Source organism: Perognathus longimembris, chromosome 2 (assembly GCF_023159225.1).
Source record: "Perognathus longimembris pacificus isolate PPM17 chromosome 2, ASM2315922v1, whole genome shotgun sequence".
Lineage (NCBI taxonomy): Eukaryota > Metazoa > Chordata > Mammalia > Rodentia > Heteromyidae > Perognathus > Perognathus longimembris.
This window is the reverse complement of record NC_063162.1, coordinates 13,088,480-13,107,539: the sequence shown is the minus strand read 5'-3', so window position 1 is coordinate 13,107,539 and position 19,060 is coordinate 13,088,480. Positions and strand designations below refer to the sequence as shown.

General features: G+C 37.1%; 1 protein-coding gene and 1 long non-coding RNA gene across 2 annotated transcripts in view; one reads left to right on the top strand and one right to left on the bottom strand.

Moving 5' to 3' along the window:
* Positions 1-19,060, top strand: part of Nhlrc2 (NHL repeat containing 2) — a 48,748-nt gene that overhangs the window by 16,623 nt on the left and 13,065 nt on the right. The window contains exons 4-5 of the mRNA XM_048338211.1: positions 184-305; positions 6,180-6,309. Of these exons, the coding sequence (XP_048194168.1) occupies positions 184-305; positions 6,180-6,309 (252 nt within the window). The remainder of the gene's footprint in view (positions 1-183; positions 306-6,179; positions 6,310-19,060) is intronic.
* On the bottom strand, positions 11,978-13,283 carry LOC125346042. The gene is made up of 2 exons (XR_007209851.1): positions 12,968-13,283; positions 11,978-12,442 (listed from the first exon to the last, which is right to left on the bottom strand). It is a non-coding gene; the product is annotated as an uncharacterized LOC125346042 (long non-coding RNA).

Sequence of the window (19,060 nt, the reverse complement as noted above, 5' to 3'; positions counted from 1 at the left end):
CTACAATTTGCTCTTGAGAAAAACATATTTTGAGAAGTATTTTAATGATTAATACTGAGCAAGCAATATCATGTTATTTAATTACAAAAAAATCTCAGCATTAAGTATAGACTTTATTTTTACTTTGGAGGGGTTTACAATCACTTTTAAGGGACAATGTCTCATGTCTATCTTGTCTTTTAGGACCTAATCCTGGAAGAAAAGATGGGATATTTTCAGAATCATCTTTTAACTCTCCACAGGGGGTAGCCATGGTGGACAACATTATATATGTGGCAGACACTGAAAACCACCTTATAAGAAAGGTAATTTTTCATTTTAAGATAAAGTTTTAACACTTCCAATCAATAAAACCCTGATAGGTATGTGCTACTTTAAATGTTAGAAGTTAAACAGCATTGCTTAAATATGTCAAAGTGTCCTTTTTCAGCTTCTATGCAGAGGTACCTGCTTTAGTTTTAATTCTTAAGTATCTTTGCTTTTGTCTTTGGTTTGTATGTTGTTGCCACAGAAGAAAAACCTATTAAGTTCTCTTTTTATCCTTTGTCTTAAAGTCATATGACTGATTCCCCAGTCTGCTCATTCTGAGATATCATCCTAGCCACTAGTTTACAGAGTAATCCTTTTTCCTTTCTTGTTAAATTTTCTCAAATATAGAAAAAGATATATATATATATATATATATTTCTACCTCCAACTCTTATGTTTTGGCTGGAAATATTTACTAGCCAACTAACTAATGTAAAATTGATGTCACCTTGTTAAAAGTTGTATATTTTCTTGTTTAAAAAATATCAATTCAGGGATGGGAATATGGCCTAGTGGCAACAGTGGGTATACATGAAGTTCTGGGTTTGATTCCCTAGCACCACATATATAGAAAATGGCCGGAAGTGGTTCTGTGGCTCACGTGGCAGAGTCCTAGCCTTGAGCAAAGAGAAGCCAGGGACAGTGCTCAGGCCCTGAGTCCAAGCCTCAGGACTGGCAAAAAAAAAAAATCAATTCATATATAAAGGTGAAAATTTCTCCTAGCCATCAATTCCAGTTTGTATATGTATATAATGGGTTTTTTTTGCAAGTTTCCTTTTAATTCCATATTAGCCACATGAATGACATGATAGCATATTCCATTGTTTAATCATTCCCTGCCAATAGTAATATTGGCTATAATCCATTGATCTTTAAGGTGCTACAGGGAAAATAAATAATCAAGTTCCTCTAACACATCCTATAGAATAAATATGTTATTTCAAATACTTCCTTGCTTTTCTGTTTCTTTGAGAATCGACATTTATTCTCATTTTCATTTCTAACAATGTCACCTAATATGCGTGTAGTACCAAGTACATACATAAAAGTATAATATACACTGCATTATGAGTCTCCAGGAAGGCAAAAATGTTTTCTTTACTGCTGAAATTCTAGCATCTAGAATAGAGACTGGCTTATGGAAGGTGTTCAGTAGATATTTGTTAAATGAACTGATGAACAAATAATATCTAATGAAACACATATTCCTACTAATAAAAACAGACATTATGTGCTTGTATCTTAAAGTCTTGGGCTCTCTCACATATTGTTAAGAATATTAGTGTAGGGACTTACTTAAGCATTGATCTTCATAGGACTGAGACTTCCTTTACAGAAAAGTGATTTTTATTGTTGTTATTAAGCCTCCAAAAAGCAGTTTTTTCTTTTGGGAGTTACTTTTGTGCTACATTGGAACGTTACAGACATTCAACTGTGTACTGAAGTAATAAGATAACTAGCCTTCAGTCTTCTCTTGAATGTGCTTGTCCTCTTTAGTTCTCCTGCTTTAGAACTTAATGGGCTTTGGAGTATTGGCCACAAGGCTGCATTTTTATTCTCATACATTTTAGTAGTACTGGCGTAATTACAACTTTAGGTTTCCTAAGTTGTTCTATATTATATTACTCACAAATGTTCTTCATCGTATATAGCTCCAATTTCTCTACATCCTCACCACCACTTGTTATTTCCCTTTCTTTTTCTTTATTCTACTTTTACTTCTTTCTACTGTGTATGAACTGACATTTCACTGTGAATTTGATGCATTTCTGTGATGACTGAAAATGTCAAGAGTTACCAATTGTGTCTCTTCTTTTGAGAAGGGTTTGTTGAGATTTTTCACCTTTTTTTTTTAAATTGAGTTATTGGTCTTTTTAACAACTGAGTTTCAGGAAATCTTTATGTATTCTCAGTAGAAGTTCTTTACCAGATCATTTACAGGTATTTTTTTTTTAACATTTGTTGAATTGTCTTCTTATCCTTTGAAACTAGACAAAAGTTTTAAATTTTGATGATGAATTTGTCTACGTTTTCTTTTGTTGCTTAAGCTTTTGGTGTTATATATAACAATTCATTGCCAAATCCAAGTCACAAAGATATAAATGTGTTTTCTTCTAAAAGCTTTATAGTTATGATTTATATGTAAGTCTTTTCATATCTAAAAAAGTCTTTCAATTTTTTTTTGGCCAGTCCTGGGGCTTGGACTCAGGGCCTGAGCACTGTCCCTGGCTTCATTTTGCTCAAAGCTAGCACTCTGCCACTTGAGCCATAGCGCCACTTCTGGCCGTTTTCTGTATATGTGGTGCTGGGGAATTGAACCCAGGGCCTCATATATATGAGGCAAGCACTCTTGCCACTAGGCCATATCCCCAGCCCTCTTTCAATCTTTTAAAGTCGATTTTCAAATGTGGTGTGAGGTAAAGACCCACTTTGTCCTTATATATGTATATCCACCTAGCCCAGAAGTATTTATTGAATGTAGTATTTGTTTCCATTGAGTCTTGGCAACCTTGTTGAACAGATGTATGTGTTTATTTCTGTCTTCAGGCTAGTACCATATGATTTCAAATGTTTTAGCTTTTATTCAATTTTTAAATCAAAACGTATATTTGCCTTTCCATTTTTTTCTTTTCCAAGATTGTTTTGGCTATACTGTATCCCTTGCAACTCTGTATAATTTTTGGATCGACTTTTTCATTTGTGCAGAAAGCCATGGTTGTTTCTTATGTAGAAACAAATTCTTTTTGAGTTTTAAACTTCTTTTATTATATTGCTGGCTAGGACCTCTGTTGATTTTAAGCATTAGTAGTAATGGGCTAGGGGTAGCTTGTCATGCCTATAATCTTAAAGGAAATGTGTGTACATTTTCTCTAAAAATGTAATATTTTCTGTAATTTTGGGAAATAAAATATTAATTGAAATTGAAATAGTTATATATTTTGCCCTTGATCAATGTGATGACTATTAGTAGACCATTGATATTGAGCCATCATTGCATTCTTAGAGTAAACTTTACTTAGTTATTAATTTTTTTAGAAAATCAAGTTGGATTTGATTATCTAAAACTATATGCAATATTTTAGTAGGCATGCTCATAAATTAAATGACTCTAATTTATTGTACTCTGTCCATCTACTTTTAGAATCAAGGTCGTGTTAACCTCATCAAGTCATCAGCTTTATTCTTTTTCTATATTTTGTAATAATTTGCCTAACAAAATAGCTGGATTTGAACACTTCCTAGAACTCCCTTGTCCCTTGAGCCTGGTGCTTTTTAAAGATGTGGTCTGTGATTTTCATATTTTTTTATAATACAGTTTTTAAATTGAGATATATTTCAAGGCCCAACCCAAACTGCCTATTGTATCAACACCAAGTGGATTCATTAAGAATACAGATAAGGGCTGGGGATATAGCCTAGTGGCAAGAGTGCCTGCCTCGGATACACGAGGCCCTAGGTTCGATTCCCCAGCACCACATATACAGAAAACGGCCAGAAGCGGTGCTGTGGCTCAAGTGGCAGAGTGCTAGCCTTGAGCGGGAAGAAGCCAGGGACAGTGCTCAGGCCCTGAGTCCAAGGCCCAGGACTGGCCAAAAAAAAAAAAAAAAAAAAGAATACAGATAAGGTTAAACTGATGATCTTTTTTTTATAGTCTCAGGAGATTGTAGAGCAGTTACTAAAGAAATAATGCAACAAGGTATCACTAAAAGAAATGAGTGTATTTTATTGTAGCAACAATAAAGGTCAGAACCTTACATTTGTTTCAAATAGGAAAAAATGTGGAACCATATATACTTATTTGTGATAAATCAAGGAGTTTGGAATGGAAATTAATATTTCAATATGATAAAGGGCATCTACACAAAGCAAGTAGCTCCATTTCATGCTCACAATTGGGAACAATTGTACTGACAGTCCTAGTGAGTGGAATGTTTGTCTTTATTTTACAGGGACATGTCATGTATACAGAAAACTGTAGGGAAGCAATGAAACAGTTATTCTCAAGTTTAGGAATGAATATAGGAAGGTTGCAGAAAAAAAGCCCCTTACTACAAGATTGCAGATATTTTTATATACTAGTAGCAGTCATTTGGGAAATGAAACTTAGAAATCTAGTCTATGGTAGCAGCAAAACCTAAAATATTTATAACAAAGTTAACATTCAGGTGAGCTTCCTATATAGTCTGCCTTTTGTATATAGCTCCATATAAAGTCTACCTTTTTTTTTTTTTTTTTTTTGCCAGTCCTGGGCCTTGGACTCAGGGCCTGAGTACTGTCCCTGGCTTCTTTTTGCTCAAAGCTAGCACTCTACCACTTGAGCCACAGTGCCACCTCCAGCTTTTTATATATATATGGTGCTGAGGAATCAAACCCAGGGCTTTGTGTATGCGAGGTGAACACTTTACCACTAGGCCATATTCCCAGCTCCTGTAGTCTGCCTTCTGTATATACAGATTCCATATCTGGATGACACACATATTTTTCTTGCCATTAATCTCTATAAACAGTAAAGCAGGATAACTATTTACATAGCATTTATGTTGTGTTAGGTATTTAAGTAATCTAGACATGATTTAAGGTATATAAGAGAATGTTCATAGACTACAACTACTTGATGCCATTTTATATAAGGGTCTTGAACATCCTTGGGTTATAATATCTATAGAGACATCCTGGAACCAGCCCTTCATAGATTCTAAAGTATTTTAAATTATAAGATTTATTGCTCAGAAAATTTAATATTAGTTATTAATATAAAGTACTACATAGGATTAGTATTAAAGGCTCAACAGTAAGATGTCATTTCTTTCCAAATTGATTAAGGGACTAGTGTCTGATATATAGAGATTCTTACAACTGAAAAATGAAAAGACAACCTTCAGTAGATGACCGAAGATTTGAACGCATTTCTCCAAAGAATACATAAGGATGACCACAAACACATAAAAAGTGTTGGACATCGTAAGTTAAGAAGGACTTGTAGGTTAAATGCAGTGGTAAGCTGGGCATCATGGTGTATACCTGTAGCCCCAGCACTAGGGAGGATGAGATGGGAGGATCACTGAAGCCCACAAGTTTTGAAATCAGCATGGCCAATATAGTAAGACCCTGTCTTAAGGAAAAACAAAAACAACACACCACAATGATGTTTTCCACTGGTGTTTGTGATTCACTTTAAAATGAATAGAATATAAACAGAATAGTTGAATAAAAGAAGTGATACATCAAGTAGAAATGAAATGCTGATAGAATTTTACTATTGCAAAATTCTTTATATTTTGTATATGTGTGCTTGAAAATTTTCATAATGAAATATTAGGAAAAAGTTCTCCCAAGATTAAAAAGTAGGACCTGTCACTTTCGGTAGAATGCGTTATTTATTTATTTTTTTTAGATTGTGAAAATTAGAATCTGTGTGATAACAAAGAACTGTCTAGGTTCATATCTCAGATCTTGACTTACTAATGGGATCTTGGGAAAACTACTCAAGTTATTTTTTGAGTCAAAACCATAGCATATTAAGTCCTACGTGTCAGTTGCTAGCTGAGAATAACTGAAACATGCACCTTTAATTTTAAGAAACATGTTTTTTTTCTTTCAATATACTTTCTAGTTAAGGTGAGGTCAGCAGTAGTTGTGGTGCGAGGTGTGCAGCAGGTGGGTGTGCAGGGGGAGATAGGAAATGGGGGAATGGGTGGGAGGGGAAGTAACAGTGACTGATAGTGATCACTTAAGTAACAATCCCCTATCGTTAATTAACCTTCTTATTAAGTAGTATGCTATAAATAATGCTTAGGTTTTATTGCAGTTCTTTACATACCAAAGAAAAATAAAAAATAATATGTGGTGCATCCATTAAATTTTTGCAGATTGACCTAAATGCTGAGAGAGTGAGCACTGTAGCTGGTGTTGGAATTCAAGGTACAGATAAAGAAGGGGGAGCCGAAGGAGTACAGCAACCCATTAGCTCCCCTTGGGATGTCGTTGTTGGAACACTGGGTATGTAAACACTTACTGTTAACCTTTGCTTTTAAAAAGTAAGACTTTAAAAATTTTGTCCAAAAAGAAATGTACTTGTTTCCTGACTTATATAACTAAAACTGCTATGTACATCATGTTTATCACCTTTATAATAACAGTTGTTTTTTTTAAGGCTTTAAAAATGTTCTTGAGCAAGGTGTGGTAGCTCACTCTGATAATTCTAGCTACTCAGGAGGCAGAGAACAGTAGGATCTTAGTTCCAGGCCAACCCAGGCAAAAACATTACAAGACTCTGCCTCAGCCAATAAAAAAAAACACTGGGTATAGTATTGCACATTTATTATCCCAGCTACATGGGAAGTGTAACTAGGAGGACTGCAATCCAAGGCAGCCTCAATTAATTATTAATTGAGACTCTTTTCAAAAAATAAAGTAAGAAGGGCTGTGGATGTTGTACAAATGGCAGCGTATTTGACTAGCGAGCACAGAGCCCTGAGTTCAGCACCCCGGTACTGCCAAAACAAACAAAAACATCCTGAGATACTCATTTGGCTATTTGGGCTAAATATATTGCTAATTTTCTTATTTATTTGTATTTGTGGGTTAGTTTGTTAATTATAGAACATATATACAATACTTACTGTACTTGATATATGAAAGAGTATAATTTTCCTCTAAAGCTTTTTTCATTTGAGCTGCATCTTCTAGTCAATGTAGTGGTTGTTATCCTTAAATTCAAAGGTAGGTAATTTTAGAATCTTGAAAGATTATTTATGAACTATATTAACTAAGAGTGCTTTTACTCTAGTTAAAAAAATCAAGAAATCAAAGAGAAAGCTGTTTTTAATTTTTTAAATGTTTTGTATAGTATTAATATATTTTCTTTTGAGCAATTAAAAAATTTTATGGGCTGGGAGTGTGGCTTAGTGGTAGAGTGCTTGTGTAGCATGCATGAAGCCCTTGGTTCAATTCCTCAGTACCACATAACAGTAAAAGCCAGAAGTGGTTCTGTTGCTCAAGGGGTAGAGTGTAAAGCTTGAACAAAAGAAGCTTAGAAACAATGCCAAGGCCCTGAGTTCAAGCCCCAGGACCAGCCAAAAAAAAAAAAAAATCACACTAATGCATTAGGCAAATATTGATAATGCACATTATCTTTGTTATCATATTGACTAAATGAAAACCAGAGTACTTTCATTAGTATTTTCATTTCCCCAGCAATAGTGAGATGGGCTGTGTATGTGGCTTCAGTCTGACAAATGAATCAAGAAGTAGAGTACATTGACAGTGAAATTTTCAATGGATTCATGTGCTCTTAGTATATTTAAAGATAATTCAGTTTCCACTTGAGATAATTTTCCCTTATGGTTTCAATTTGGTTATAATTCAAAGACCTTTTTCTGTGTGACTTTTATAAAGCTATTAACATTAATAAAATAAGTGAGTGCAATTCTGATTAATATGTTTAACTTGAATATTTTATGCAAAGACCTTACTTTTTCTATTGTGACTTTTATAAAGATATTAACATTCATAAAATGAGTGAATTTCTAGCAAATATGTTTAACTCAGATGTTTTATTTAGGTTATTTTTGAGAAATATATTTTTGGAATCTGTGTTCTAAACAATAATGAATTGTTTGTGTGGCTCATGAAAGGAGTCGTGTAGTGGAACTTCAGGTCCAGACAATAGGGAATATACATACAGAATTCAAATGTAATAATACAGCAGTTAAAACCCAGTGTCCTTTTTATTACCATTCAGCAATTCTAAACAATTTCCGATTTTTCTATGTGTATGCCTGTATTGAGACTTGAACTCAGGGCCTCACACTCTTCCTTTGCTTTTGCTGCTCAAGACTAGTGCTCTACTGCTACAGTGAGTTCCAGTTTTGAGGTTTTAGAGGGGTTTTTGGTGGTTATTTAGACATAAGAGTCAGATTTTTCTGCCTGGACTGTCGTCTAGCCCCATCTGCTGAGTAGCTTGGATTACAGGTATTGAGCTAACCAACATCTCGCCACTGTCAGAATTTTAATCCCCTCCAGGAGTTATACCACTGAGCTATTAGGACATAAATCTCTAGGATGGAAAGAGTTAGAAAAATAACTGTCAGTACCATGGTCCAAGTGGATGGGAATTCCTGCTTTGGTATGTTATCATTTCTGAAGGGGAGATGAGATTCTGCACGTAAAATGTCAAACCCCGCCCCCCGTGATTTATAGGCAGTCAAATATATAGCAATATAGTCACAGATATTTGCATTTTGCCACATTGTATCCACTATATCTATTAGCAGTTGCCACAGTCATATTACATAGAAATCATCTCAAAACTCATCCAGTCACAAGCCTCTATTTCCTGCTTACAGCAAATGGAGACCAAGCCAGCCTGAGCTTGAGTCCAGATCTGGTCCATGTGGTACTCATTGTCTATAACATAGTCTTCTCTTGACAAAAGACTGAAGCACACAAGGGCAAGCACCATTATATACCACACTTTTGCTCATGGCATGTCTCCTTACCTACAGTTATTAAAACAAGTTTTATAGCCAGGAACTTGTGGTTCATGCCTGTAATCTTTGCTACTTAGGAGGCAGAGATCTGAGGATTGAGGTTCAAAGCCAACCTGGGCAGGAAAGTCAGTGAGACTCTTCACTTCAATTAACCACCAAAAAGCTATAAGTGGAGCTGTGGCTCAAGTGGTGGAACACTAGCCTTGAGCAAAAAAGCTCAGGGACAGGACTCAGGCCCTGACTTCAAGCCCCAAGACTGACCTTTTTAAAAAAAAAAAAAAAAAGTCTTCTGAGCAAGTGTAGTCACAGGGCTGAGATGTGCAGTTTGCCTATAGGAGGCCACAGCAAAAAATGTGGACACAGAATGGTTCTTCACCTGTCACTTACATCACAATCTTCATTGCTTTGTAGAATGTATTTGGTTAAATTCTATTTATTTAGTGAGCAAAGAACACTTAAGATTTTTCTGCAAGCTAATTTTTTTTCCAATCATACCTTATGACATAGAATCTCTAGTTGTTTATCTTCATATTAACAGTGCATCCATTGCTCGCCAGGGAAAATCCTTACTTTATTGACAAGTACTCTTAACAAGTTCCAACTCAAGTAAGTGCTATGAAGGCTTACATCTTTATTAAGTTCAGTTTTCAAGAAGGCAAGTCCTGATTCAACTTAACAGATGATCCTTCTGCATTTAATTTAGAACTGAATATATCTTCACTTCAGGTACTTGGCAAGAGAAATACTATTGATTGCACTTAAGCTTAGAACCTTGCAGAATGCTGCCTAAGAGAAAATGGGTTTCAAGCACTGCCTGGAGGACCTTAAGTTACAGTGGTCATGCTAACTCAAGAGTGTTAAATCTTTCTTTGCCTAGGCATTGTAAAATATGGTGATCATTGCAAAATACCTATAAATGTCGTGATATTTCCAGAAATTCTAGTTACAATTGTGAAGGATTGTTTAGCTTCTCATATTTTCAAAGTAGTATGATACCTTAAAACATTTTAAGAATGAGGACTTTAAAGAAGATCAGGTGTACGTGGTTTTCAGATGATGTTTATAAGCTTACACAACTGTGCATTACTTAATGAAACTTTACATAATGTCTTTCTGTTCCTGCATATTTAATTTAAGATTACACAGTTTAAAAAATATTAGGTAAAGAGAATAAGGAGTTATAAGGAGAAACCCACAGCTGAACGTATATGCTTGACCAAGGGCCCGAGCTTAATAAGCAGTTTTCCTCAAGGAGAGATTAAGAAAGGTACTTGAGGGGCTGGGGATATGGCCTAGTGGCAAGAGTGCTTGCCTCATATACATGAGGCCCTGGGTTCAATTCCCCAGCACCACATATACAGAAAACAGCCAGAAGTGGCGCTGTAGCTCAAGTGGCGCAGAGTGCTAGCCTTGAGCAAAAAGAAGCCAGGGACAGTGTTCAGGCCCTGAGTCCAAGCCCCAGGACAGGCCAAAAAAAAAAAAAAAAAAGAAAGTTACTTGAAATACTTCTGACTATTTAACATACATGTGTAATTTGTAAATATGTATGTATGTATCTTAAATAATATCTGTATATTTAGCTTAGTTTTTCATGACAGTGATAAAGGCATAAAATAGCATAAAGTGTTTTTTAAATGAATTTCATCACTTTTCCATTGTCACTTTAGATATGATCAGAACTTTTCCATACCCTAAAATTAATGACTAGCTATGGTAAATTAATTTCTTAGCAGATGTTTCGCTATATCTCTGTAATGTGGATGAAGTCTGTGTTGACTCCACTGATGCCAGATGGTAACCTGAAAACTGTTTTATGATAAAGGGCAGGACCCCTACTAGTCTCTAAGCACGTTGCATGCTACCTGATTTAGAAACCTTCGCAGAAAAGATAGTGTGCCTGAATCCCATTAACCTCTCATGGTCCTTTAATCAGCATTTTCCTTAGTATAAATTGAACTTTTGTTATACAACTTTAATGGTTGAAATCTATCTAGTTTGCTAGTCAGTCTACTGTGTTAGTGCTTAGATAGTATGTATGCTCTGTTACTGCTACAAAATGCCATTAAAATACTGTTTGCTTTCAAAATAATCAGATGATGCAGAAATTTTTGAAGTGATAAATTTTATGTAATATAATCAGAGCATTTTTATTTTGGAAGAGTTGTTCAACTTTTATGTCTGAAATTTGAGAGACTATAATATCTTGTCCCATTGGCTTGGTGCTGATCAGGTCTTAATGAGGTATAATTCACATAAAGCAAATTTTGTCCTTATTAAGTGGATAGTCCTATGGGTTTTTGATCTAATATTCTCATCAGTCTTTCTACCATCACCATACCATACCAGCTACTGGCAGCAGTGGTCTAATGCTATTCTTTAGTAGTCTTTATGTCTGGCCTTTTGCTCAGACATTTACTCTTTTTTAAAATCATGAACAGTCCACTTGAATGTCTATGTACTTTGCCTTTTCAAACAACTGATGGGCATTTGAGATGAATACAGTAAAGCCTCAATGAACCTTTTTATGTGTGTGCATGTATTTGTAACAAGTGTAAGGAAAGGAGAGTGGGAGATAATAATGTCTGTTACTTCTCCTGGGCAAATGCCTAGGAATGAAATTAATTGCCAAATTGTTTTCCAGAGTGCCTGTTTTCTTAGTTTCAAGTATGTGTCTGGAACCATTGTTTCTGCCTGAAGAACTTTTTCTGAAATATCTTTTAATCCAAGTCTGTTAGCATGATTTCTCTGATCTTTTTCTTTATTTTTAAGGATAATTTTGCTTCATACATAAGTCTAGATTGATATTTTTTTTCTTTTAATACTTTAGGATGTCACTCCATTATCTTATGGCTTGCATAGTTTTCCTCAGAGAGGTGTAGTTTACTTTTACTTTTGTCCTTGCTTGTTGCTTTATAAGTAAGATATGTTTTTCTTCTACTTTAAGGCTTTATCTTTGGATTTTAGAAGTTCAGGAATTATCCAACCTGAAGTTCTTGAGTCTGTGCTTTGGTGTCCATTATCTTCAAGAAACTCATAATGATTCTGTTTTTCAGGTATTTTTTCCCGCCTTCCTATTTTCTTTGTAGTACTTCAGGTACTCATATGAATTTCTCTGATATTATATCAAGGCATTCTTTGTGTGTGTGTGTGTGTGTGTGTGTGTGTGTGTGTGTGTGTGTGTTAATTTGGTAATTCCTCTATCTTCAAGGCCACCAATTCTTTTCTTAGTTATGTCTAGCTGGCTGATGAGTCTGTTGAAGGAATTCTTCATCTTCAATACCCTGCCTTTTAAAAAAAAAGTTTCTATTTTACTCATTTTTATAGTTTATTTCTACTGAAATTTCCCACCTATTTAGATATATTGTCTACCTTTTATTGTCTAGTCTTTTATGTGGTCGACAGTTATTTCAAGTCTGAGTCCAGTAGTTCTAAGTTTCAAGTCATGTCTGAGTCCAGTTCAATTGATTCCTTTGGCTACTTAAAAATGCATGTTTTCTTGCTTTTGTGTTTGACTTCTCATTGTTTACATGAGGCTGAGAGAGCAGTATTTGGGCCATTATTGTTGGGGGTTATGTCACTTTTTCAGAAACTATAGTGGTATGGGCTGTACTATTACTTTTGCTAAGGACAGTGCACCATACCTGTTGGGGCATCAGCTTGGCAGGTCCTAAGAGACCGCCCCTTTCTCCCGCCCTGGGGCTGCCTGGCTGTTAGCCACGCCTACCCCCTTCTGGGCTGGTACCGGAAGAGGTAGCAAACCAGCCTGCCTCCTGTCTCGGAGCAAGCACATGTGTGTCAAAATGGCGCTGACTGGAGCCAGGGGGGAATGGTCCTATGGGCTGTGATCTCCGCCTCTGGGGGAAGTTCCGTGACATCACTGTGATGGACAGCTCATCAGCCTATTGCTAGTATCCAGTTAGTCCCTCCCCTTCCTGCCACCATTACTGTCATATAAACCTTTCCCTTGAGTAAAACTGGTGGGAGTTCCAGAAGCTCACCCCCGAGACTCCCGCGTGTGTCCCGTGTTGTTCTTTAAGTGTGCGAGGGGAGGAGGGTCATCTCGCAACTGCACACCGCCAAGGTTTGCACATTGGGCCGCACTCCAGCTTTCCGTCCAGCGGGATGGGGCGGAACTCGTGCGAGGGTGAAAAGGGTCCCAACAATACCCAGCTTTCCAATTCCTGCAGCTGGGCTGCTATTGCAGTATGGTATAGCTTCAGGCCTGTGTGCTTGAAGGTTATCTCAGTGGCCCCTGGCTTCCCCCAGTGCCCCACAGAGCCCCACACTGGTTCCTCCTCTTCATGCTTGCAGCTTCCCCAGTTACACTGCTGTTGTTAGGTTGCACTGGACCTGCTTTGGGTATGGGGCTGTTCTTGTTGTTCTGGTCCAGCTTCAGTTCCGTCTTGAGCAGGTCATGACTGATCAGGCACTGAGGACAGGAGAAAGGGAGCATTTTCATTGTCTCCATCCCTCTTTGCTGGTAACTGTAGTCTGCCTTGTCTGACTCCTATGGACACATCTTGCTTTCCCCTCAGAATTCTACTTGAGCTCTAAGGGTCTTTGGCAGAAGGCAGCGTCTTGCCCTCACTGGCATCAAGTTTTCTCCTCTGCATTCCCCCAGCTATAATTGGTCTTTTCCTGTGCCCTGGGATGACACTTTGCTGCTTTTCTCCTGAGACTTGAGGCTTTGCTTCATAGGAGCTGTAGAAGCTGTGGAAACAAATCTGTTTACACTACAGAGGATTTCATAGAGGCTGGCAAGAGGGTGCTGGTTACAGCTGCTTAAAATGACGCAGAAATTTGAAGAGCTGAATTTGGTGACTTTCACATTTCATTATTTTATTTCTGTTATTCAAACAATTTCTCTAATCTTTATTGAAAACTATGAGATACTTTATGTTTAAAAATACATATTCTTACTACCTTCCAGCTTTTGGCATCGTCTGTCTTTTTAAAATTATATTTATTCATGACTGTTGAAAGTCATTAATACTAAGTACACTCCTAATTTAAAATTGAAATGTTTGAAATTACCACATTCTCGTTGGAAGGAAAGAAAGAAATACCCATATTCAGTAATGGAACTATGTGCTTAAGATTCCAACTCCAGAATGAAGAGCATAAATTATTAACATGATGCCTATTAGTTTCATAGGCATCAGAAATGCCAAGTCACCTTGCTGTTTTCCTTTTTTAAGTTCTTATTTTGTTCGAAAAAAAACCCCAAAACAAAACAAAACAGCTTCTTCAGCCTTTAATGAAATAAACTACCAGGCAGGGTGAAAATTCCATGCAAGGTAGGATTGCCTGGTGCTAGGCCATGGGCTCCTGAGCCAGACCTCCTGAGGCTCCAAGTTCTAGTAGTTGTGTGAGTTTAGACAAACTTCTTATTTGTGCCTCAGTTTCCTCACCAGTGGGACAGTTACAAGTAGTGTCTATCTCAAGGACTGAGAATTAAGAGATGATAGTGCTTACTGCCTCAAAAGTACTGGGTTTGCTGTTAATCTTTTTTTTTTTAACCTTTTGTTAGAAAGTCACAGAGAAATGCCAATGATCTGAACCAAACCTAACCCAGACAGGCTGGGAACTGGAAGATGTACTTTTAGATTATCCAGCCATAGACTACTTGGTAAGGGCACCAAGACAAAGGCAGATGGGTTTGATTACCTCAGCTTTACAACCTGCATTAGAAAGCTTTAGGTACATGTCTGATCACACGTGAAGAAGCAGTTTGGTTACATACACCAGAGCTAAGTGCCTAAGTCAGAGGCAGAAGGGAGGAAGATGAAAGGCCAGTCAGGGAACTGGACAGAGAACAAGCTCATTTTAGGTCCTTTCATTCTCACCAGAACACTAAGAATCTGGAGTCGGATTTACTGATATTCCAGATATAGTTGTGTGAATGTTCGCAGACTATTTAATCTCCTTGAATTTGTTCCTTTATAAAATGAAAGTGATGGTAAGACTTCTCAGACTTCTTAAGTTAAAGGAAATAATTCATTTACAGTACTTGGCACCATGCCTCTAACATAGCAAGTGTTCTAGATGATTACCGTAATATTACCATCATCATCATCGTAAGTGGATACTTAGAAACTCAATCTTGCTAGAGCTTCAGCTTCTGTACTCTTTTTTCATTGCTTTTGTTTCTAAAGGAAAATATATAAATAGGAACCAAGACAAAACAGGTGCTCACACTTCATCAGTGCAAGGTCTTTGTGTACATAAAAAAAAAAAAAAAAAAAAAAACCCTGGCTGAGCTAGCCCGAGCTGGGGAGGCCACACTTGAGTTTCAGTCCAGTATGTTCAGGCAACATTCCAGCAGCGCTCTCCTTTACCAAGGCAGAGTCTCTGAAAGCTCTTAAGGCTTGGCTTTCCTGGGGTTTTCTTTCTTCCCTCCTTTCCCTTTCCTTTTCTTTTTCTTTCTTTTCCATTCTTTCCTTTTTCCTACCCTTACATCTCTTGACTCCTTTTCTGGCTGTATTTGTTTGAGGCAGGGTTTTACTTGAATTTAAGTCTAAAATTACCGTGACTCATCCTTCTGAGTGCTGGGATTACAGGCATATGCTAACAGCCTCAGTCTTCTGAGGCAAGGACACTCCTGTCAATGAGAGAGTGTGTTCTCAGTGGGGAACAGGTAGAGACCAGGTAGGTAGGAAGTGATCCTTGCAGTAATCTCTGATAGCTTAGATCAGGGGTGGAGGTGGTACAAAATGGCAGGTTCTGGATCTGTTTTGAATAAGAAAACAACAGGATTTATTGACCGATCCTGTGTGACCTGTGAGGGGGAAAGGTAAGGATGATGATCCTGGATGTTTCTTCCAAGAACAGAACATGGGTCTCTCGCTACAGTCTATGCCAGATTCTTGGTGAAGGGACGTGTACATGCTCACTAGATACACCCTTAGGTGCTTGATGTCTTTTAGTGAGACTGTGAAGGTTTGATTCTATTTGTTTGCTGGTATACAAACAGATTTTTTTTTTTTTTTTGGCCAGTCCTGGGCCTTGGACTCAGGGCCTGAGCACTGTCCCTGGCTTCTTCCCGCTCAAGGCTAGCACTCTGCCACTTAAGCCACAGCGCCGCTTCTGGCCGTTTTCTGTATATGTGGTGCTGGAGAATCGAACCTAGGGCCTCGTGTATCCGAGGCAGGCACTCTTGCCACTAGGCTATATCCCCAGCCCCAGATTTTTCTTTTTAATTTAACAACTTGCCTAAATTCACTCATGAATTCTAGTGAGTTCTGTTAAACTTTAAAGATTTTCTGTGTACCTAGTCATGTCATCTGCTAATGACTGGAGTTTTATTTCTAATCTTTCCCTTTTTGCTTTTTATTCCTACTTGGTTATACAAGCCAGCTCCTCCATCTGAAGCTAGACAGAGATAGAAGTGTTGCTAGGAGGTGTGTTCACCTCATTTCTGTTCACAGGAGGAAAGTTTGCGGGATTTCACTGCTAAGCATGGTGCTTGCCATAGATTTTCTGAAAGTATTTTTTTATCAGATTAAATAAGATGTCTGCTGATCCTAGTTTGCTAAGTTTTTATCACGCTTGGAAGCATGATAAAAGAAGTTAGAAGACTTTATTTTAGAGTTGTTTATAATAATCATATAAAGAATTTTGCAGGACTGTATTACCATGCAAAATACTATTCATGAACTATCTGAAGATACATTTAGGATGATACTCCATTCTCCTTGTTTTAGAGGATATGGCACAAGTTTGACATTTATAGCAGACTTCCTTGATTAGATGTATCATTCGTAGTGAAACTGCATTATTAGCTCCCCAAGCCCAAAGCACTGGAGTCCCAGTGGCCTGGCCACTTGTACCTGTATGCCAATGAAGTCATGCTGAAGGGCCAAGAAAAGAAGTTTATTACCTTGGAGCCATGGGAAGACAGCCTTTCATCCCAACTTCAGGGGTACATATTGGCTTCCAGTTAAATAGAGAGGAATGTAGTCAGGTAGTGAGAAAGGTATCCATGGTTAAAACACTCTGAAGTCACAAGTATAGCTCACTCTTTATCCTTCAAGGAATACTGGGAAACTGTTATCCCTTTATTACTGGAATAGAAAGGAGCAAGGTGGTCTCTTGAGTTTTGAGCTGTTTTCCTTAAGATGATAAGAAGAAGGTCGTGCCTGTTTGAGGGGCTGGTTACCTTCCACAAAAGATGTTTCTCACTCAGTATTCTTTCCTCTTCAAAACAAGGTGATTACAAAAGGACTGAAGCAGAGAAGAATAATTCAGATCAAAGGGCACACACCCAAAGTTGGGGGACTTTACTTAATACATAGGATCCAGCAAAAGCTTCTTAAGTTATCTCTTACACTAGTATCAGCAAATACTGAATCATTAGCATAATCATTAGCATAGTAATAACAAAATAAGGAAAGTGTCCAGAAGAAAGTTTACTTACTCAATAAATGTTCTTCGCACACCTGCTATATGTTATGCACTATTTTAGTTGCTGATAATAGAACTGTGAATAAAGCAAAGCTGCTGACCTTGTAGATGAACTTAACAGACAAAAGTGGTAAGTATATAACATGTAGGATAACAACAGATCTATGAAGAAAAAATAAGGCAAGGTAGGGGTTAAAAATTCCGTAAAGGAGGATACTCATAGAGGAGGAGCACAAAGGCACAATGCTTATATGCCTCTGATCATATAAAACGATACTTATCAAAATGAACTTCAGGACATGGAATGAAGGTTTTCTCTTTTTGTTTTCTTTTTCTTTTTGTCTTGTTTGTTAATCTGTCTTTGGAAAGGTAAGGGGACTACAGAAATGGAGGGATAAAGGGTGAACAAATGTAGCAGTGGTATTTATTGGACACTATCTTGAAAAATGAACTATACAATTTGTGGGTGAGCATGGAATGGAAAAACTGGTAGAGAGCAAGGAAATGGGGTGACATTGTCGAAAGAGAAATGTACTCTTTACCTGACTTATGTAACTGTAACCCCTCTGTACATTATATTAACAACTAAAAAAAATTAAAGATGGAGTGTGTGTACGTGTGTGTGTGTGTGTGTGTGTGTGTGTGCTAGATAAAGAGAGCAGGACAAAAGGCTGATTGGAGATGCTAATAGACACTACGATGTGGAGGATGAGTGCCCTAGGAAGAGGAAGCACTCTTGATCTCGAGTTCAAAAACAGCAAGTGTCACTTAGCACCTACCACATGCCACTGGCATACTAGGTGCTTTACTTATCTTGCCTTATACATTCCTTCAATAATTTTTTGAAATAGGCCACAATCTTCTCATTTGACAGTTGGGGAAACTGAGTCACAAATGAATAAATGATGTAATCATGTCCAGAACCATCTGGTTCTGCAACCAAGGAATTGGAAAAAGGAGCTTCTAGTTGCCCTTTTTATTTAGTTGTCTGTTGTACGACCATAGAATCATTTCATAGAGAAGTGGAAGAACTGAGCAGTGGATGTAAAGCATAATCATTTATAGTTCTTCATGTAATACTCTAAAAATATTACTGAATAGGGGCTGGGGATATGGCCTATTGGCAAGAGTGCTTGCCTCCCATACATGAAGCCCTGGGTTCGATTCCCTAGCACCACATATATAGAAAGTGGCCAGAAGTGGCGCTGTGGCTCAAGTGGCAGAGTGCTAGCCTTGAGCAAAAAGAAGCCAGGGACAGTGCTCAGGCCCCGAGTCCAAGGCCCAGGACTGGCAAACAAACAAACAAACAACAACAACTATATATATATATGTATATATACATATATACACATACACATGTCTCTACACATATGTATATAAATGTATACATGTATATATGTATATGTATATACATGTATATATATACATATATATAACTGAATAAATTCTGGCTCTAGAATGTTATGAGTAGAAAACATTCCAAATTGTGTTAAAATTAGTAAGCATGGTTAGTTTTATGCCTTTTATTTACACTACTTAGTGAAGTGTTGTCTTTTGTCTTGTTTGGTTGGCCATTTCCTTAGCTAATAATACCATTGTCTAAACAGGAACATAAACTCGTTTTCATTGTGGAATGAAAAAGCATTTATAATCTTGGCTTTATGGTGGATTTAACACAAATAAACAACTGTAAACTGAGTGCTTTGTTAGCGATCATCTGTAGTAGTACACTCATTGTTAATGCCTACTATAAGATTAATAAATTTATGTGAAAAAATGGTTATACTTTTTATCCCCAGTGCCATCTATCAAGCGCTGTTCTGCATATAGATATATTTTACTCTCCTAATAAAACA